Consider the following 23,512-nt stretch of genomic DNA (forward strand, 5'->3'; position numbering starts at 1 on the left):
TGATTATAGGCTCATGCTTTCTTTCGATTCTGATCAGTGTTAATTATGTCCAGCCTGCTAGTTTCAGATCATCCGTAAATCGACTTTCGAATTAGACCACATGTATAACTGAAGAATTTGGTTGAGTTGTTTTTAGTTAAATTATAAGAGATTATAAAAATTTGGTCGTTATCCGCCGTCCTTTATTCAGTCATCGCTCAGTCTCCATTGATCCTTGATAACTGAAACGAGACTGAGGGGGGGGGCGGAAGTGGTGACTCCGGGGGTTAAAATTTTAGGATTAAGAGCCGCCGTTCACACCAAATTTTCTCAAAACAGTTTTTGGTGAATCCCATACTAAGAGACTATTAGGAGCAAGGTTCTAAGAGAGCTGCAGCTGCTGAGCCACTTAATGCCTTCTAGGCTTTACATGTTCATCCCTTTTTCTTGATGAGGGTCAGCGGAAAAATCAGTCAAGCAAAAATTGCATAAAACAGTCGGTAGAATATCGGAAACAACTCGAAGAATCGTGCAATAACAACTGTTAACTAACCCAAAGCATTATATAGTTAGAGTCGCCCATCTTTTAGTCGGCAATGTGGTAAGGTGTGCGGGCGTAGGTAGCTGGGGGTAGGCAGAAGGTGGGGCGAGGGAGAAAGGGTATGCATTTGGAGGGGTAACAAACCAATGACGAAAAGGACTAATAATGTAATTGCTACAAGCTTCGTGTGAGAGTAATTAATGATGCTCTGAACTTAAATTTCAGAAACAATTCTCTTCCGGAAAGTTTTCTAGATCTTTCTGCCTTATGAGGAACCATCAGTGGATTCAAATCAATCGAATCACTTCCATCAAAACTAGCAATCAGATGTTGTTGAACTCAGATTCCGTTTTTTCAGTAATTTGTTTGCAGTATTTAGAGAACCCCCTTCATTCAGCGTCAATTTTTTATGGCATTAAAACCAGGTCCGTTCAATTATTGATCAAATGTTCTTCAAAAAGAATAGGAGAAAATAAAAAAACCTAAGCAACTAACGTCGGGCGAATTGCTCACAAACGACTGACGAGCAGTTGGCTTCGTCAGTAGCTAGCTGCGCGGGTGGATTGAGATGGAGTGCGGGGTGGGGTGACGGATGAGGAAATGAGGGGGAGGGAGGTACCTGTTTATCCCATTTTTGAGGACTAAGAGTTTAAAGGATCACACGAATATCGTTCAAGCAAAAAACGCATAAAAAGACCGCAGCACCAATAACAGCTACAAAATTGGTTTGAGAGCAATTAAAAACCAGCAGCTAAAACAGTGCGGTAAAACTTTATCTACAATAAATCCAATTTAACTATTTAGAAATGGAAAATGAAATTCCGGATTAATGAATTCAAAATAATCGGTTGAATCAGTCGATTCAAACATTATTTTCCTTAATAATGCTTTCCTGACAAAGTTGATCACGTAAACCATTTTACTCTCGAGTTTTTTTTAAAAAAAAGGTTATAAGCGCAGAAAAATAAGATTCAATCGAATTCAATTGAATAGATTCAATCGTTGTGTTATTAATGGTAGCTATTTTATGGATCAAGTAGCACCTGGAAATGACAACAAGCTATCAGAGACAATTTTCAGGACCTGGTAGATTAAATCTCCGTCGACAAAATTTGGATACTTATTCGTGACACATCTTAAACCAAAAGCGAGAGCTTTCTTTAAAAAAATTAAGCTATATTTCAGCTAAAAAATCTATATTACTTCAGACTAATTTACCAGCTCGTTTTTCCTTGCACACTAACCATAACTCTGACGATATAGTGATTCTCTGCAGTTCGAAGGGTGAGCACAAATAGAACGCCTGACCTCCGTGAGAAAAGCAGAAGGTTCGTGCTATCCTAAAACACAGAGCAAATTCTCAGAACAGTTGAAAAGAATTATGGGAGCTCACTCGTATAAAACTAATCCGACTACCGCACGCGGAATTGCTCTCAAACGACACGTTAGGTAAACGGCATAGATCTCTTATTTGGATATCTTTTCTGGGATCTGTTCCGTTTGTACACCCAACCTAGTGGGTACGCTTGCACCCGCCACACTCACGTGCCATTTTGAAATAATTATTTACTATGTAATGACACGTCCTCTGTAACTGGCGAGTGCATAACGTACTTGGGGGAACAAATGGAAAAGATCTTCTTTGTTACTAACGTCTACTTGATCTAAGGCTTTGCGACTGACTAACCCTTACTTTAACCTAAGTTGAAACAGATGTACCCCCACCACCAGGCCAGAACACAACGCCGACTAAAAGACTGAAAAACAAAAACGTGTCGACAAGATTGTATTAGACTACTGTTTTTTGACGACTCGAGTTACAAATGGGTTGAAATGACTCAGAAGGCCACAAGAAAGTATATATTAAACGTCAAATGTAACAAAAGTAAACATTCAAATGGCAAAATTCCAGAGCAAATCGCCTGTTTTCGACAACGATTTTTAGTAACATTCCAATTTCGTTATACCTTAAATTTTATATGCTTCGACAGGAAATCGATAGATTTTTCATAGCTCCAAATTCTAAAAAAAGCAAAAAATAATTGTACGAAGGACAAATTGTTTAGGAAACTCAACCACAACTTGGTGTAATATCACGTCAAAGATTGAACTTTAAAGTCTGATAAATTTAAATTTACTTAAATCACGTGAACCCAGCATCACGACGAAATTCACGTTCATCCGTCAACTAAGAAGAAACATGGACAAGCATATACTGACTCACGTCAGATGAATTGCTCTCGAACGCGAGGCAGAGGCAATTCAATGAGGGGGTGTAGCTTAGACATATATTATGGGTGAAGAAAACCAACACCACGGGTTTCAAACCGTGACCTCCAAGTTGCCAGTCTGACATCTTAACCACTCAGCTACAATGGCTTTGATTTCCTTTCGCTCACAATCGCTTTCACTAAAGAAACTTTATTTCGCAATGAGAGCAACTTTGATCATTGAAAAATGATGAACTAAAGGAAAACTCACTCCAGAAGTCAAAAAATGTTCCAGAACAAACATGCAAAAACGGTCAAGCAAAAACTTTGCACAAAAACAACACACATTTCTATAATGCTGGCTTCAAACGTCGCTCGAGAGCAATTAAACTGGAATTAATAAGCCTCGTTTGAAATAAAACTTTAACCAATCAGATTAAGACAGAAACTAGCAAAAAAAATTTATCTGATTTTATTAGATCTAGTAAAAAGCTACAGATGAATACGACGAAAAACAAAAGTAAAAATATCAGAACTCGTCCTCCATTAGTTAGTGTACTCGATCATTTTTATTTGTTTTACATAGCTCAAACATATGAACAATAAATTTCATGTTGATTTTTTTCAAAAACAATGTTGGATTTAAAAAAGCAATCACTTTTTGTCAAAAAATTCATTTAAGTCGGATATAATTGAATATAGCCGGCAGATTGCCGGAAAATAGCCACCGTTGACACGCTTGATGCATATCGTGATTGAAACAGAAAAAAAAAGAAATTGGCACATTTTTTATTGTCAAAAAGTGTTAATTTGGCGTGCAGTTTCAGTTGGATTCTAAAACTATACTTAGTTCAGCTTATAAACTGAAAGCTTATAAGCTTAATACCAATTTAATCTAGCGAACACTCTAAGGAAACTTTGATAACCCAATTCTCAATGACTTAATGCCCGGGTTTTATCGGTTTATCCCGTCTCTTTTGATTTAGATCTTTTGATTTTGACAGTATTCACCACATTGCGTAAATGAATGCGTAAAAGCATTTAAAATTCATTCAGTTGAAAAATCGAATGAAATAAGTCAGAAGTCAAACATGAAAATCGTTACGTTGAGAGGCTTGACGGCAGCGATTAAAAACTAATTTTGAATAACATAGCCGGAATATAGCCGGAAAAAAATCAATCGTTGACCTCGCTGGTCTCCGTTAAGAATAAAAGAGTAAGTGAAAAATGATAAGAAAAATCGACGTACGCCCATTGTTTGCAAAAATGATCTATATCGGTCTGCAGTTTGATTAGACTCGATAACAATGGTGAACTCAGCCTCTATAATGGAGAAAAAATCTTAATACTAAAGCCAATTAGAAGTAAACTCTATGGAACGTTGATACACTACGTCTTCAAATATTAAATTTTAGCGCAAAGGCTTCATTGGTTTATCCCTTCTCTATTGATTTCACTTTTTGAGCTCCTAAAATTGCTGAATTAATTACTAATTACATTCAATGAAAACGAAAAACGTGATCATAGGGTAAAACGAAGTTGGAAAGAGCGCCTAAATAATAGCCTTTGAGAATCTGACGGCTGCGATCAATAATCGACATTAGAAATTTCTGTCAGTTTTACCTTAATTGTTATGTCTTACCACGATTTAGATGCATAAGTATGCGTAAAATAGTTCCGGGAACTTGGAGCTCAGAGCCGAGGATTTTCGAACTCGAATTGCCGAGGGATTTTCAGAACTATTTTCGATCATATTTAGAACAAACTTTGCTACTTCAAACCTCTGATTGAGGCATTTTGCACAAGACGCTGAAACAAACAAACACTTACAGCGTTCTGTTTCTGTTTGAAAAAATATCCGTACTTGAAATAGCCCTCTATTTAATAATTGCAACAGTTATTCTGGTTTAAGATTCAATGGCTTTGAAAAATAAACGAACAACGTTTGTTTTGAGATGGTACAAGGCGTCTTAAGTTTTTTTCCAAGACGTTTGCTCAGGAATGCGTGCACTTTATACCACGCTATAGCCTTTAAATTTCAAGAAAATAGGTCTTGTGAAAAAAGTAGAAACAAGAACAAAACGTGCTTAGCTACTTCTAGCATGACTTAGAGAGCTCTTTTTAGCATCAATATTAAGGTTTATCTAAAATAGTCAGACAAAAAATCAAAAATCAATTTAGCCTTTAAATCTCAAGAAAATAGGTTGTGTGAAAAAAAGTAGAAACAAGAAGAAAACGTGCATAGCTACTTCTAGCATGACTTAGAGAGCTCTTTTTAGCATCAACATTAAGGTTTATCTAAAATAGTCAGACAAAAAATCAAAAAACCGACCGGGACCTAGAAACTCCTAATGCTTTCGTTTGAGAGCAATCGAAAACACATTACCGCGCAAAACCGTTACTGAGATCTGACACTTCATTTTCGGCCTCGAATTTTACTTAAAACAGCCATTTTGCGGATTTCACATACAATATTTTGGATGTAAAATCCCAAATTTAATTTCACGTAGAAAAGTTCAATCCTCAGTTTATGCGTTTCATCAGCTCTTCGGATAATACTGACAATTTTCGGTGAATGCAAAGTAAGCCGAAGTAAAAATAAGCTGACATAAAAGCAAGCCAAAAGTTATGCAATCTATCAGAAATAACATATTGTTAACCATTAAAATCAAAACGCGCATAGTGTTTTAGTTTATAGTGTACTCCAATGCACAAAATTGAAAAGAAGATACGTCATTTTTAGACATATAGTGGTTGCGGGCCTAGCTGACCGCTGTCCAAAGCCATTCCTCGCATTCGCAGTGGCATTTAATCCGGGAACTACCGGTTGGTCATCGCAGCGAAGCCGCGACGTGCGCCCACTGGCCCGCCAAGGTCAACTTAAAATAGGGGTACTCCAAAATTTTTCAGCTTACTTGACCTCATTTTCAAAATTCGGCTTGCTTGCCTGTCAGTTTGCTTTACCGCCACCACAATTATCACTTCAAACAGTCGCAAAATTATATGTAACATATCCGTGAAATAAATTCGGTGCAGGCTCTGCAGATATATGCAATGTCAATTTATACACATTTTTGCCTTTTAACGAAGCACAAGAACAATATTAGCAGCGCATTGAAATATAAAACGTATCTTCGTAAATTGAGGGGCCATTGAGCAAAGGAATCCGCTAAAACTAATCATTTTTTAAAACAATATCACATTTCTTACATGCGCATTTAGCCCATTTGGTGCAGAATGTGCCCCGATTGTGCACTGACCCTATTAACCAGTTTAAATTGAAGAACTGAAACTTTTCCAAAGAAGTATAATTATAATGCATACATCATTTCAATTCATGCTTATTATATCTAGCTTGTTTTTTTTCGATGGAAACAACCAACCACTGATATCAGGGATTACGCACAATAGGTTTAGTTATGCACATGCAACAGTAGGGGTTCCCTGTATTTTAGTTAGGTGTTTAACTTTCAGCAAGCCGCAACATGCCTTCTGATCTTCTTTTCAGTTTCTAAAAGAAAAATGATAACTATTGATGGGCAATTTTTCATACGGACCATATTGGGAATATCATATCTCACAGCCTTCTTTAATTATGGTCAAAACCGGTTTCCTTAGAGGACGCAGCAGATTGAAGGTGTAATAAATTAAAGAGGCTGTTAATTAAACATGCTTCTAAGTTAAAAAAACAGTTCTACTCTGCAATAACACTTTGGTAATGCCATGAAAGCTACATATTGGTGATGTATTCGGCTCTTTTCTGTTTGCACGATCCCCCCAGCATTATTTAGCCAGTATGTTTGAACCACCCCCCCCCCCCCCCCAAGGAAAAACCAATTGTTGTTACTTATCGATACTTGTTTTCAAGCATTCCGTTGGTGCAAACTTAAGCTGTTAGGACATTTAGTTCAAGACTACTGTGAAAAATTCCCAGAATATTTTCGTTTTTGGCAAACCTCTGACCCGTTATTGATAAGTAAAAACGCCATTCTGTAGCTTAAAAATGAAGTCTTAACAAAGCCAAAACCACAACAATTTTTAAAATGAACTAAGCAAACTTCGCCCGCTTAAAAAATATGAGTCAATTTGCACTTTATATACCTTACTCTATTCTAAAATGTATAATATTTTAAATAGCACTTCAAAAAAGAAACATCTAAGAAGTAAGTTCTTAAATGGCATTTAAAATGTGAAAATTAAAATTTGTGCTCTTTATATGCAACACAGGAAATCAATAGGAAAGTCAAAATTAAAATCTCGCGTTTTCACTTCAAAACTCCACCTCATTCCGCCATCCGCCAGGTTTGAAATCCCCACTACAGCAAAATATCAAATTTCAGTGTTATTTGATGTTTGTGTCGCTTTTCAACAATTTAAAAAGATATGAACATAACCGACTAACGTCGGGCGAATTGCTCTCAAACGACCGGTGAGCGGTCGTTTGAGAGTCTCCAAAAAGTTTGAGCTGTGAAACAGAGCTGAAAGGCTCTAAGAGCACTTAATGCCCGCTGGGCGCTACCTGTTTATCCCGTTTTTGAGGACCAAAAGTCAAAAGCGTCAGACGAAAAATCGGTCAAGCGAAAAATCGCATAAAAAAAAGACCAACAGGACTAATATAATTGCTACAAACTTCGTTTGAGAGCAATTAAACACAGTTGGCATAACATTATACAACCATTTTCTCCGTGCTTAATTTATATTGAACAAATGATTTCTCGATCTACAAAAAAGGCCGTGTTACTATTTACACAACACGCTCTGCTTGATTGAAAATCCGAAATAGTTATTTTCTGATTTTGGTACTCAAAATAAGCTCACGTTTTCAGTAATATTTGGAAAACCCCCACGAGGTAAACGCAAAATTTTGCTTTTTGATTTCATTACCATGTATGAAAAACTAATCCGTCTTTTTACTTGATTTTCGTGTGCATAGCCTGCTAAGAAGTAGACTGATTGCTCATTAATAAGAGTAAAAAACATTATTAAGTTTTAAAATTCCGTACCATAATCTAACGGGGGTATGAATACCGTTCTGAGCTTTTTATAAGAATATCTAGCTTATAAGATCAAATGTGCAATTAGTGAAGGCCATAATTAAAGAAACCTCAATTTGTGCCATAAAATCTCATTCAATGAAAAGTAAAAAAAAAAAGGGAAAAGAAACTAACAAACAGTGAAATTGATACCTCAATAAAAACCTAAGAATAACCAACTAACGTCGCGCGAATTGCTCTCAAACGACTGGCGAGCGGTTGGCTTAGTTGGTTCTCTCCGCGTAAAGAGAACGCAAAACCTTGTTTTTTGTTTTCTTTACCATGTATGAAAAAAACCGTCTTTTTACGTAATTTTGGTTTGCACAGGTTGCTAAGAAGTAGACTGATTGGTCATTAAAAAGTAAATGCCATTATTAAGGTTTTGAAGTCCGTGCCATAATCTAACTGGGGTATAAACGCCGTTCTGAAATTTTTTATAAGATGTAGCTTATACGATCAAATGTTCAAAATTAGTTGATGTCATAATTAAAGAACACTCATATTGTCATAAAATCTCATTCAAAGAATAGGAAGCAAGGGGGAATAAACTAACAAATAATGAAATTGGTACCTTAATGAAAAAAAACCTAAACATAACCAAAGGCGCCAAACACAAACATAACCGACTAACGTCGGGATGAATTGCTCTCAAACGACCGGCGAGCCGTTGGCTTTGTCAGCAGCTAGCTACGGTTTAGTGAGTGGATGCCTATTAATGGGGGTTAACCTCTAAGAACCTCTAAAAAAGGCTCTAGAGAAATTAATGCCCTCTGGGCGCTACCTGTTTATCCGGTTTTTGAAGACGAAAAGTCAAATGGGTCGGACGAAAAATCGGCCAAGCAAAAGATCGCATAAAAAAGACCACAGGACTAAAATATTTGCTACAACGTTTGTTTGAGAGCAAATAAAAACAAAATCTACTATATATTCATTCACCTCAACGTGTGAAGCAGAATTACGAACGTCATGCAATGAATAATATCAGCATCGAAACAATCGTTTGAAGAAAATGAAACATAAGCAACTAACGCCGCGCGAATTGCTCCCAAACGACTGGCGAGCGGTTGACTTCGTCAGTAGCCATCTACGGTTTAGGGAGGCTAGCTTTAGCTTAATTGAAGGGTCGTGGGATGAACCAAGAGGTTTTATATCAATTAATCAGTTTAAAATCTTAAATTAACCAACACTTAGAGAATCTCAAAACAAAGGTAACTTTTATATAAATAAAAATTCACCCTTTATATCATGAACAGTAGAATCGGTAATCAATTGAAGTGTCATCATAACAAAAAATACCTAAGTGCTGTGAAAAAGTTTCTAATGTGAATATATAAAAGATAGACTTTAGAGAAAAAATTGGAGTGTCAAGGCACAGGCCAATTGCAAGCTAATAAAAGTTGAACCCTCAAATCTCAGGGAAAATATTTTAAGCAAAATCCAACATTTACCGAATCATAGAGAAGGGAATTCAAATGCTGATAGACGCAGGAGGGTTAGGTGGACAGGCGGGGTGGATGGAGGTGGAATTGGGTGGGCATGACAATAAGTAACTCACTTGATGGTACAGCCATCAGGTGTCATGTCACACAAGTGGTATTCAAAGTCAGTAGCAGCTGCCGCAGATTGGTGGTGCAGGTGGGGGTGATTGGCGGCAGCAACACCTGGGGAAAGTGAGGAGCCACACGCCGCCACCGGACCTTGGGTACCCAGCAGGTGGGTGCCTCCCGAGGGCGCGTTGCCGGGTGACGCGAGTGCAGCTGCTGCTGTAGCGGAAGAGGAGGCTGCGGCAGCGGCATTGGCACCCGCGGGAGGAGAGTCAAAGAGAGAGTTAGCGAGGGAGAGGATAGATCTAAAGGATAAGAGCACAGGAAAGTATATCTATTACAGACTAACTACTACCCACCCCTCAACAGCTCTGCCTCTAACACGACTACGACCACATACACACTCTACACACACTAACAACATCTCACAATCACTAATACCCAAAACTATATCCAAATTCCATCTTTCTGTAATCTATCCTCATCTCACCATTAGAAACCAATCTTCCTTCCAACCTACATGTAATTATGTACCTTCTTTAAAAAAATAAAGCCTTGCATTTCGTCTTGGAAGCATTTCAATTTTTTGAAAGAACTAGGACAGCTATAAATATTATTATCTTTGCAAGTTTCTCACTTCGTCATAGCGTATAAAAAACTCGCAGAATTTCTTGTAACAAGGTAAACATTGTCTATGCAAGTATCTCACATTTTATTCCAGTTTTCTTTACACAAACAAGAAAACCATAGATTTAAAATTCTCCTCTTTTGAAGACTAGGCCAATTAAAAGTGCATTAAAGGCAGAAATTCTTCTTAAAATTTTTTCTACTACTGTTTCATCTGGAATCTCTTAGAAATATTTTAGCTCATGACTGTTCGCCGAATATTGCTCTCCTGTTTCTTTTAATTTCAGCAGACTTCAGACTCAGGTTGAAAACAACATTTTCTGGTAAAATGCTGTTCAGTAGTATCATGGAAACACACAGCGTAAAACATTTCAGTTGCAAGATTACATGAATGTAGCTTTTTTTTCGAGGGAGTTTTCGGATTATAAACCGACTAACGTCGGAATTGTTGTCAAACGAAAGGCTGGGAACTTTAAATCAGAGGGGGTGCAAAAAGAAAGGGGTTCGAACAGGAGCTCTCTGGTTGCCAGTCTGTTGCCCACTACAGTATATAGAAACAGACTTAACTTCTTAATTAACCTCTTTCGTGAAGTCATCGAGACAGAGTTCTTTTTTGAACAAGGAGGCTGGCTAATGTGCGGTTGCGCATAATGTTCCGAACCCGCCTATCCTCAAGTTTGGCTTAATGTCTTCCAAACGCAGATATAAAAAACTCTAAAAAAATTTCACATATTGATCAAAAATATTTCGTGTAGGAAACAAAATTGCTTCCAACTCAAAACATACCCGGCAGATTGCCGGAAAATAGCCGCCGTTGATTCCAATAAGCATGATTGGGATTGAACGAATAGAAAACATTGAAAAAAAAAAAGATTTTTGTACGAAAATATTTTTTAAGTCCGATTTATTTTGATGGCATTTCGTGGTTGAACATACTTCTGTTTCTTAGAGAGAGGCTACAGGGGCCACTATCAATACCAATAAGCATTAGAGATGGTAAATAAGACTTATAGGAACGACGTTCAAATAGCGGGCATCTAAAATTGGGCTTTATGGGTTTATCCCGTTTCTATTTCTGACTTCAATTTTTTATACCGACTCTGTTCATTTTGAATTGCTTTGCTTAGCAACTGATGTTCAAATTCACTTTTAGCAGAATGAGAGAAGAGAGAAACTAGCCTAGAGAAGTCAAAAAGATTTCACGCAAAATGTCGAAAAAGCGGCAAAATGGTAAAGCGAAAAAAAGTTTGACGAAGTAAAAAAAAATACGAGCGCAATAATAGCCGGCTGAGAAGATGAGGGCGGCTATTAATCACTAAATAAAGTAAATAATGTCTCATTTGTGGGCCGATGAGTGCCATTATTAAGACCACGAGACAAGACAAAAAAACCCTAATAACAAAACATACCCGGCAGATTGCCGGAAAATAGCCGCCGTTGATTCCAATAAGCATGATTGGGATTGAAAGAATAGATATTGAAAAAATTTTTGTACAAAAACATTTTTAAGTCCGATTTATTTTGATGGCATCTCGTAGTTGAACATAACATACTTCTGTTTCTTAGAGATAGGCTACAGGGGCTACTATCGATACTAATAAGCATTAGAGATGGTAACTAAGACTTATAGGAACGACGTTCAAATAGCGGGCATCTAAAATTAGGCTTTATGGGTTTATCCCGTTTCTACTTCTGACTTCAATTTTTATGACTCTGTTCATTTTGAATTGCTTTGCTGAGCAGCTGATGTTCAAAATCACTTTTAGCAGAATGAGAGAAGAGAGAAACTAGCCTAGAGAAGTCAAAAAGATATCACGCAAAATGTTGAAAAAGCGGCAAAATGAGGTAAAGCGAAACATTTTTTTTATTCGACGAAGTAAAAAAAAAGGAGCGCTATAATAGCCGGCTGAGAAGATGAGGGCGGCTATTAACAATTAAATCCAATGATTACATCTCAATGACATAATGACCGCGCTTTGTTGGTTTACCCCGTCTCTTTTGATTTTGCTTTTTTGACTTTTTTTGACTTTGACCGTATTCACTATATTGCGTAACTCAATGCATGAAAAAATTTAAAATCCATTCAGTTGAAGCAGTGAGTGAAGTAAGTCAGGAGTCAAACGTGAAAATCGTGACTTATGTAAAACGAAAAACGTGATCAAAAGGTAAAGCAAACTAAAACAAAAAGGAGAGCGCCTAAATAATAGCTGTCTGAGAGGCTGACGGCGGCTATTAACAACCGACTAACGTTGGGCGAAGTGGTCTCAAACGACGGACAACCATTTGGCTTCATAAGTAGCAAGCTACGGTTGAGGGAGAATAACTTTAGCTTAACTGAAGGGGCATTTGGTGAGAGTGATGGGTTGAGCACAGTGGGTTGCATGTGCGGATTGGGAAAGGTCAGACGAAAAATTGGTCAAACAAAAATCGCATACAAATGACCACAGGACAAAAAAATTGCAACAAACTTCATTTGAGAGTCATGAAAAACTATAAAACTAACAAAACGACTCAAATGAGAACCATTGCAAACGATTTTTTCCCTAAAACAAATTCGCTGCCGAAGGAATACAGAACAGCTTGATCATCTCATAACATAAACATAAGCCGACTAAAGTCGGATGAATTTCTCTCAAACGACAGGGGAGGGCAATTTAATTTCGAGGGGTGTAGCTGAGAAACGTTTTTACAATCACTTTTAGCAAAGAACCTCATTTCAGAACGAGAGAAAATTAGATCCCTAAAAAAATGAAGAGTGAACAATTCACTCAAGAAATCAAAAATGTTCCAAAATTTTACAACAAGCAAAACGGTCAAGCAAAGATTTGCATAAAAAAGACTAATATGATAATTTCGTTGAGAGCAATTAACAACTTAAGCAGAAACCAGAAATAGTTTAAAGTTGCTGTAAAGGAATGGCAATTACACCTAACATAAAATTACAAAATTAATCTAACGAAAAATCTATGTAAATTGTCAGTTCTGAGAATACAGAAGCTCTAGGAGCCCGCAGATGTCGCCAGTTTAACCAATTTCCGAAGATCCAAAGCCACATTTGACCGAAGAAAAAGATCAATCGGCAAATCACATAAAAAAGAACGTGGTTTAAATAACTGAAACATAACCAACTAACGTCCAGCAAATTGCTCTCAAACGACCGGCAATACTTAGAGACGCATAGCGAGAGCCTCTAAGAGAGCTGCTCGGCCACTTAATGCCCTCCGAATGCTACCTATTTATCCCGTTCTTGAGGACGAAAAGTCAAAAGAGTCAAGAGTTTTCGCATAAAATACAATACAGAACTAATATAATTGCTACAAATTTCGTTTGAGCAATTAATGAGCCAAAAAAACTCAAAACTTGAACAATCCAAATTTAAAAAAATGGTCCAAAAACGATTGACCAGAACCCTTATCGAATCAAATCACTGAATTTTCAATTATTTTAGTATTTATACAGTTGACTGCATAAACCTCTGATAAACAAGTTAATTTTTTGTTTAAAATTATGGCGTTTATTTATGATAATTTGAAAAAATTCGATGAAACCTTATTAAAAAAAGCAGTATTAAGTAAATTTTTTATGCAAATATTTCTTTGTGCTTTTTCAAGTGATGAGGGGTAGGGTTGTGAGGGGTTCAAATCGCCAGGTGGATGAGGGTGAATTGGGTGATTAATGGGGTTTTTTTTGGGGGGGGGGGGTCACAGAAAGGGGTGACTGAGAGCGCGTCAAACTCTAAGGTTGAGAACCACCCTTCTTTTCATAAAATTGTCTCCTCAACACAGTTTTGGTGAGTTACATACGTAGAGACTATAAAGGCGTAAGGCTCTAAGAGAGCTGCCTAGCCACTTAATGACATCAGGGCTTTACCTATTTATCCCGTTTTTGAGGAAAAAAAATTAAATGGGTCAGACGAAAAATCGCATAAAAAGGCCACAGGACTAAAATAATTGCTACACTTTGAGAGCAATTAAACAAACGTTCTATGAGGGCAAAAAATATTTGTTTAAAATTCAGAACTGCTTTTTCATCAAAAAATCTGCATGGTAATCTGAGGCAAAGAGAAGCGGCTCGGCGCGTGAGAGTCATCTAAAAAACGGAACAAAACAACAGTAGGCGATAGTCCCTGCTTATAATCCTGAAATTTAACGCTTACGATTTTAAGATTCAACTTTACATTTCACACAATTTCCTCGTTCCGACGCACCAAAAAGTCACTAGCTGAAACGAGAAACAAATTGCAAGAGTCTTTGTATATTTTGGATCACTTTTGATGTTGTATTATTGTCCAATAACACAAACATAATACTGAGTAAAAGGTGAGTGGTTGTGATTTTTTGCTTTTAAATTTCGAGTCAAGTACACAATTGACCAAAGCGAATTCATTTGCACAAACGACTCTGCTCTTGCTTGATTTTGAATATTCATCTTCAATGAGGGTAGAACATGATTAACAGTGGTTTCGCGCGAAAAAAAAAACAATTTAATATCGACTACGATAATGCGCGCATGTTAGTCTCAAAACAATTTTAGATATCGAGAACATGGTCAAAATAATTCATCTCAGCAAACAGAAATGCACAAATTAGACAAATTAAAAAAACATAACCGACTAACGTCGGGTGAATTGCTCTCAAAAGATCGGAAAGCGGTTGGCTCCGTCAGTAGCTAGCCACGGTTTAGTGAGGCTAGCTTTAGCTTCATTGAAGGGGCGTGAAAAGTACTAGTTATTTATGATAAAACATTTCTACTATAATTCAGCGTCAATCAGGTTAATAGATGATGACATCACGCCACATATCAGTAGGTGATGTGCGGCATCAACAAAAGAGTTCGAGATAGTAAGAGAGTGAGATAGAGTGTACAACAGACAGCGATAAAACGTGAACAAGAAAGACACGGCAAAAATACCAACCGACAGAGAGAGAGAGAGAGAGAGAGAGAGAGAGAGAGCTAGGAATAACTTCCAAGATGAAGAAAAAACTGACTGGTGCAAAGTTTAAAAGAAAAGTTTCCAAAAGTTGCAGTTGAAAATGTTCAAAACCAATTCTTGTCTCCGGAGTTCTGTCAAGTAAACCATCTTCAAGACTTGAAGAACTCCGTTGGCTAGTAATGATAATTAAACTCAGAAAAGTGGTGGAGGGGTGCGGGATCAATTTCTAAAAACCGCCGATAACATAAATATAAGTCTACAAAACAGATGCTGTGAATCGCATACTTGAGAATAGTGATCTAAAAGGCTCTAAGAGAACATAAAGCCCACTGGGCGCTAACTCGTTATCTCGCTTCTGAGGATGAAAAGTCTAATTAGTCAAACAAAAAATTGGCCAAGGGAAAAATCACAAAAACAGACAAATAGGATTAATATAATTGCTACACTTCGTTTGAGTGCAATTAACAGTGACTTCCTAAAAAGTACTAGTTAAGTTATTTATGATAAAACATTTCTACTATAATTCAGCGTCAATCAGGTTAATAGATGATGACCACACGCCACATATCAGTAGGTGATGTGCGTCATCAACAAAAGAGATCGAGATAGACAGAGTGAGATAGAGTGTACAACAGACAGAGATAAAACGTGAACAAAAAAGACACGGCAAAAAAAAACCAACCGACAGAGAGAGAGAGAGAGAGAGAGAGCGCGCGCTAGGAATAACTTCCAAGATGAAGAAAAAACTGACTGGTGCAAAGTTTAAAAGAAAAGTTTCCAAAAGTTGCAGTTGAAAATGTTCAAAACCAATTCTTGTCTCCGGAGTTCTGTCAAGTAAACCATCTTCAAGACTTGAAGAACTCCGTTGGCTAGTAATGATAATTAAACTCAGAAAAGTGGTGGAGGGGTGCGGGATCAATTTCTAAAAACCGCCGATAACATAAGTATAAGTCTAAAAAACAGATGCTGTGAATCGCATACTTGAGAATAGTGATCTAAAAGGCTCTAAGAGAACATAAAGCCCACTGGGCGCTAACTCGTTATCTCGCTTCTGAGGATGAAAAGTCTAATTAGTCAAACAAAAAATTGGCCAAGGGAAAAATCACAAAAACAGACAAACAGGATTAATATAATTGCTACACTTCGTTTGAGAGCAATTAACAGAGCGCGCGCTAGGAATAACTTCCAAGATGAAGAAAAAACTGCCTGGTGCAAAGTTTAAAAGAAAAGTTTCCAAAAGTTGCAGTTGAAAATGTTCAAAAGCATTTTTTGTCTCCGGAGTTCTGTCAAATAAACCATCTTCAAGACTCAAACTTCGTTCGCTAGTAATGATAATTAAACTCAGAAAAGGCAGAACCATTCAAAAAGTTTATAAACAATTGGAAAATTTAACAAAACCTTAGAAAAATTCGTGATATTAAATTCTTCAGAACCATTTCATTGTCTGAAAAGAAAATGCAGTATCCTTATTTCAAACCTTAATCAGTTTCACTGGCTCATAAAGATCCATCAGCTTGGAAGATGATGGAAAATTTTCGAAAATTTGAATTTTATCGAAAAATTGCAAAAAACCCGAGTCAAAAAAAAGTGATTAGCATTCACTTACTTCTAGAAACGACGCAGCAGCTTACTATCAAACCTTGGAGGAGGTTTCCGGGCCCCTGGTGCCGGAAAAAAATTTAAAAAAAACTCGAAAAATTGCAAAAATATTAAAAACATAGCTTAAATTTGTGAGGCTCGAGAAACCTAAAAAAGCGCAAAAATTCAAAAGTGCAAGTTTTATGCTGAGATCTGTGATATTAGAAAGATGAAAAATATTCGATGGCAAGTATAAAATTTCCTGTAACTGATTATCAAACCCTTAAGGAGGTTTTCTAGCTACTTAGGATGGAAAACAAGAAAAAGTTAAAAAAAAATTGAAAATTTCAAGTTTTGTCAAAGACAAAAAATCTTGATCTTTATAAGTTGAAAACCGTTTCATTACCACAGGTACGATGCAGTACCCTATTATCAAAACTTAGAGGAGATTCCTTGACACCTAGGGCGGAAAAGATTCAAAAAATCAAAATTTTCAAAAAACAAACAATTTTTAAATTTTTCAATTTTAAATTTCAAAAAAAAATTGTGAAAATTAGTATTAATATGCGTATTTTTTTGAGTACCAAAGCATGTATCTCTTCAAAAGGTCAGAAAAAGTGCAAGTTTTATGCTGGGACTTGTGATATTAGAAAGTTGAAAAATATTCGATGGCAAGTATGAAATTTCCTGTAACTGATTATCAAACCCTTAAGGAGGTTTTCTAGCTACTGGGGCTGGAAAACATAAGGTAAAAAAAAAAATTGAAACTTTTTTTTACCTTATTCATGTTTTCCAGCAAGTTTTATGCTGAGATTTGTGATATTAGAAAGCTGAAAAATATTCAATGGCAAGTATAAAATTTCCTGTAACTGATTATCAAACCCTTAAGGAGGTTTTCTAGCTACTGGGGCTGGAAAACATGAATAAGGTAAAAAAAAAATGAAAATTTCAAACACAAAAAATCTTGATCTTTAAAAGTTGAAAACCGTTTCATTACCACAGGTACGATGCAGTACCCTATTATCAAAATTTAGAGGAGGTTCCTTGACACCTAGGGCGGAAAAGATTCAAAAAATCAAAATTTTCAAAAAACAAACAAAATTTTTAAATTTTTCAATTTCAAAAAAATTGTAAAAATTAGTATTAATTTGCGTATTCTTTTGGGTACCAAAGCATGTATCTCATCAAAAGGTCAGAAAAAATACTTATGTCTAGCAATAGACCTTTATCAATTTCAAACAGCCTCAATTTTAGACTGGTCCAGCAAAAAAAATGACAAACAAACATTTTGGGCTCAAAAACTCCTAAAAATGATCTTTTAACCTTGAAATACGACCTTCCAGTAGCTTCAAAACACTAAGCACTTGAACGGCTGCTAAACCCGGCTAAAGGCTTCTAATTAAACTTAATGCCTGCTGTGAGCTACCGATCAAGCGAAAAATCGCATTAAAAAGACCAAAAGGAGTAAAATAATTGCTACAATGAGAGTAGTTAAAATTGTCAATTTACATTGTCAAATTACTAAGTTAATTGCTATAAACTTCATTTGAGAGCAATTATATACTCTAGATCAGTTTTCAGTCTTTCGTTATATTTCAAGCACCTATATTTCAAAAAGGATGACTATATGGCCTTCAGTGTCAACTCTGAGCTGTAACAGACGAGTAAGGTTTTAGATTCCACAAAACTGCAATAATGTTTTAAAATTATAGTGCTTCTTAAATGGCCTCCCTAGTTTTTATTGATGTTGGTTGTCATAATTGGGTCCAGCGGTTGGAACTTCACGATCCAAAGGTTATTCGTTTTCAAATAGTTCTTGCTTTTGGTGACAAAAAATAGATTTTCAGAGAGCTTGGCAAGCTTCCTTGCAAAAAGAGCTGGACAAGAGACCTATTCTACATAAGCCGTCAAAGGCGTTATACATTTTTCTCAATTATTATTCATTGTCAGGCGGTTTGCCTTTTATGACATCAAAATGTTGAACTATGGGCTTTTGTTATACGTTGTGTTTTGTTTATTTTTCTGCTAGTAGATTATTAAGCGTAATGAACAATTTCAATTATTTGTATGGCCAACAATTGTCAATTTCGGAATAAAAACATACCCGGCATATTGCCGGAAAACAGCCGCCGTTGATTCCCATAACCAAGATTGGAATTGAAAGAGAAAAAACTAATGGAAAGAATGATTTCTGTACAGAAACAGTGCGAACTATTTGATGTAATTTTGGAGCTGAACAGACTCCTGTTTTGTAGTGAGACGACACAGGGGCTAGTATCAATACCAATAAGCATTAGAGATGGTAACTGAGAACAAGGTTCGAGTAATGGGCATCTAAAGTTGAGCTTTATGGGTTTATCCCGTTTCTAATTCTAATTTAATTGTTTGATACTGACTCATTTTGAATTGCTTTGCTGTACAAATGCTGTCTAAAAACACTTTAAACAGAATGAGAGAAGAGAAGAGTGACACTAGCTTAGAGAAGTCAAAAATATTTCACGCAAAACGTTGAACAAGCTGTGAAGTAAGGTAAAGCAAAAAAATTTTAGTACGACGAAGTAAAAAAAAACATAACAGGACAAGTCCTGACGTACGACTCAAAGAAATTTAGCAGGACAAGTCCTGACGTACCAACGGAGTATAAGTGAAATGGGAAAACCATTTTTTATAAAAAATCAGATATAAATTAAAAAAAAAAAACAGAAAATCGAAGTTAAAATGCCGCATGTGAACAAAAAAACCACTGGCGAGAAAGGCAAATTTAGTTCAAATAAAAAAATTAGGCCTAGAATGAACTATGAATGGATTGGAAAAAAACATTACCAAAAAAATCTTATACAAATGTAAAACCAGTAAAAATTAAAGTGAAAAGTGACTAGCGAGAGAGCGAATTTTTGTTCAATCACCGTTTTCTCACTACTTTAAAATTAGATAGAAAAAATTTAACACCGCAAAAGCACTTGTTTTCCGCTCCAGTTCCAGTTTCGGCGTGACCAAAATCACTACTCCAATTTGACTTCAAAAATAATAAAAATGTGTCAACAGATCTTAAAAAAAACGACAGCGCCCCAATACAATTCAAATTCTTTGAATTGTAATAAAAAATAGGAGAGCTACAATAGCCGGCTGAGGAGGCGGCTATTAATTAAGCATTGTGAGCAAATTTGCGGGGTTCCTACTCCAATCTAAAAATCTCGATAATTAAAATAAGATCTTGCATATCGCAATTCTTCATGTTTTACACTGCAGAGCAATAAATTTCTCGTTACAATAAATGCTTGACAAAGTCAGTTCAAAGCTACAGTTTTCAACTATTTTGCTTTTAAAATTCTTTAGAAAAAAATAAACAAGCTTAGTACGTGCAAGAGAGCCGACGTTAGAAAGCGCCGAAACCTGACTTGATTTAAAAACAGCCGAAAGCAAAAAGTTGCCCTTAATTAATCTAAATTGTTAGTTGATTACAAAGAAGAGTACTTAAGTGGGTTAATTGGTCTCATGTTCGGTTGTGACAGTTTTATATCATGTCCCATAAACCGCTGAGGCATGGCCGTGGCCCGCGATAATTTCAAGATAATTATTTAATTAGCTTTCAGTTTCTTTTACTAGAAAATATTAAAATTTCGTTTCTTTAATTCTCGGTTGTGATTGGTTGAGAATTTGGTAGTCTCATTTCAGAAGGCAATTTAAATGGCGGCAAAATTTATCTTAATAAATCGATTAATAATTTAAATAAATTTTCGGCTCTTTTCACTTCGGCTCTCTTACAAGTCACCAAACCAGCTATCGTCGGACGAATTTAATTGTAGTCCGCTTCAGTAGGGTGCGGATAATAGCCTGGATACAATCACAAAGGCCTTCGAATGATGTTATTAGCGCTTATTTTAGATCTTGAGTGAACAAACAAAGGTAATTTTGGCGCAATTCTCACTCGACTTTTAATGGTTAACTTCCACCAATTAAGTACATCTGCCTTGCATTGTGAACGAATTTAGTTTACAAGATCAAGAAATTAAGCATGGCAACTTCACGTGAAAAACGAGCAAAAGAAACACTCAAGAACAAAATGTTCTGAAAAAAGATGACTACAAAAATTGATTCAAATTTCGTTCGACCGCAAAAATTACAAATTTTAAAATCTATTTGTCAACATTTTGAAAAAACCACCTTCATGAGTCTAGCTAGAGTTCAAAATGGGAACCAATTAGACCCATCATTTGCCATCCTTTTCAAACCAGACATAAGGTTATGGCCTAATTCGCATACCTGCAAGAAATCGAGCAAGGCTAGAAACTACCTCAAAAACTGCAAATTTAAAAAATTCACCATTTCTGCTACATTTTTGGTCAACGTAATTGGTCAACATTTTCTACAACGTATTTCTCTCTTCTAGAATAGCCCTCCCACTTCAAAGAAGAGAAACCGAATACACAACTTTCTTAGTTTCGTAAAACGGCACAATTTAGCTCTCAATTTTATTTTTTTCACTTGACACCATACTTGACTTACATACAATATCTCCTCAAAAACTCTCTTACTCAGTACGTCCTAGTACCTCTAGGTTTATATACTCTAAAAAGCTCCACCATTTTTCTATACCTGCACTACAACAACAGTTATGAAATTACCCTCATTTCATGCACGTCAGTTGCATGCAATTATGTGTTGTGTAAAATGAAAAACATGTGCAATCTGCTCTGTAGGATGCCACATGCCTTCAAAATCTACAACATATTTCTATTTTACGATTTAATTACATTCAGAGTACCTTTGTTATTTTACTTTAGGAACTACATCAAAATAGAGATGAAAGTTGTAGTCTATGCTGGTACAAAATCTACAAACGAATGAGTGGAGCCGTCATTAACATGATCACAGGTAATGATGCCGCGCAACAATCCACAATCGGCAAAAAAATTCAATTTTAGGATTTTGCCAACAGTCGATCCAGTTTCCCGCTTTCTACGTTTCATTGTACAGAAATAATCTATCTACGTTTCATATACCAAGCATCTCTCCAAACACACACTTAGACTTGCATCTACAATGATCAAACTGTAAACGCTCAACAGGACGGCAAATCGTACTATGTCTCAATTGAACGACGATTGCATGCATTCTCACAGTGTAACCCACCCCTCCCTCCTCGTCCCACACGAAAAATTCTACTTCTTCCAACTCTGACGTAATGTAATCTAACGTAAATTATTAATCATATTAATGTTGACTATAAAAATGGGGTATGTTTATGCACACGATAGTCCATTATCAAGACTATTACGCAATTTGAGATGTAATTCTGAAATTACGGGCCGATGGTTATAGCGCGAAAGACGTGACCCACCACACTGTCCCGTCAACTACGACTACATACATCAATGCATGAGATTTAGTTTGCAGTTATTTATTTGTCGTCGTTCATTTGATACAAAATAAATAGTCGGTTCAATTTATCATCCTGTTGAAGAGGCCTTTTATCACACACGAATATTCTTGCTATTGAACAACTAAGGGTAAGATTCCCAACATCAACGTTGAGTATTATATAATGGAAGGAGGAAAGGTCGAATGTTGACAAAATCAAAAAAAAGTTCATAAAAATAACTTCTTGATTAAAACAACTATCCCAATATTCTCACCGTTTCTGGACTAATTAGTCCCGACCAATTAAATACTTACAGACATAACAGCTTCAAACCAGACAAAACAGTCCCAGAACGAACTATGTCAGCTTGAGACATTTGAAGTCTTTTCCGTTTGTATCCTCCCCCCGTTCAAAAAAACCGCGAATGATTACTACTTAATGCATCATAACGTACAGGTGGGGGGGGGGGGGGGGGGGGACAGGGGTTCAGGGGAAAAGATGCAACAATAGTTTCAACAGGCATACAATTAAATTTTTCTTTGGGATGTCCTTATATTTTCGGGACTGTTTTGTGAGGGACGCTCTGCTTGTTCACAGACTGACCAACCTGATATCTGTGAGTGGAATGTATTCTGCGTCTAGTAGAACCCTTAAGCTAGGCAAGCTCCAAACCACAATGTGACCATTCGCTACATAGCAGGCCAAGCAAGCTCCTCCTAAAACCATCACTGTTTTCTCGCTATTGCCTTTTCAATAAGATCGGATTTAGAATGAAAACTGGACACAAAAAATGCCATTCGAAGGTATCATTGAATTTTTGAATTTAAGTTATCCGCAAATTGGCGGAATATTTGCTCGTCCAGCGTATACTGATGGCAATAACTTCAGAACTGAATCAATATATTAATCGAAAAGCTATTAGATATGGATGAATAAAAAACCTTTTTATGAGTGGTTCAAGTCACTTAAAAGATAGAGCAAAGTTGTGTATGCTTAAGAATGTCCTATCATATAGAGCAAAGTCAATCTAAGAGCTGAACCGATAAGTGAAACACGCACGCATAGAAACTGAATAGAGGCCAGGAAATACTCTAAAAAACTATGATCTTTTGAGCTTTCGGACGTTAAAAGATGATCAAAAGTGAGCGTCAAGCAACGCACGAAAAAAAAGAATGTCAACTGTTGAATTGAATTTCATTATTATTTCCAATATGTTCCAATTTATCTTATTTTGTTCAATCTTCAAATTTTTTTCAGACTTCTGATTTTTCTTAATGTCTCTATATTTGTTTATTTCTGGATTAACTTTCCGTTTACAACTTTGTGGAATTAAAAACATAGCCGGAAGAATTCCGGAAGCGACTCGAAGCACCAAAACTTCACAAAAAGCTGAAGCCATTACCTTTTGTCTTACACCATTAACTCATTACCTCCGCGGGTCTGATCTAAAAATCGGTTAAATTTAAACCACTGTCACCAAGAGAAAGAAAATGCAGCAAAATTTTATTATTGAAAACGTTTGGTAACGTTAAAAAAGTCTGAAATTTTTAGAATGGTCAAAAAACTGATAGCCTGACAAAGCTGACAGGGCCATCAATTGCCCTCAGATAAATAATGATTCTAATCTCAAAAAGATCGCGAAAGCAAACGGCAGATAAAAACTTTTCAAAAAAGATAGGAAAGTCAAAATTATTCAAAAAAGAGT

General features: G+C 36.3%; 1 protein-coding gene across 4 annotated transcripts in view; it reads right to left on the minus strand.

Annotated features, from left to right (window-relative positions):
• Window positions 1-23,512, minus strand: part of LOC142344425 (syntaxin-binding protein 5-like) — a 148,557-nt gene that overhangs the window by 26,326 nt on the left and 98,719 nt on the right. For 3 of the 4 annotated variants that reach the window (XM_075396057.1, XM_075396059.1, XM_075396060.1), the window contains exons 20-22: window positions 22,415-22,523; window positions 9,319-9,612; window positions 1,765-1,860 (exon numbers count right to left, since the gene is read on the minus strand). In XM_075396057.1, the coding sequence (XP_075252172.1) occupies window positions 1,765-1,860; window positions 9,319-9,612; window positions 22,415-22,523 (499 nt within the window). The remainder of the gene's footprint in view (window positions 1-1,764; window positions 1,861-9,318; window positions 9,613-22,414; window positions 22,524-23,512) is intronic. The other variant, XM_075396058.1, reaches the window with a different exon arrangement.

The sequence above is a fragment of the Convolutriloba macropyga genome, chromosome 8 (genome assembly GCF_964194025.1).
Source record: "Convolutriloba macropyga chromosome 8, txConMacr16.3, whole genome shotgun sequence".
NCBI classification, from domain to species: Eukaryota; Metazoa; Xenacoelomorpha; order Acoela; family Convolutidae; genus Convolutriloba; species Convolutriloba macropyga.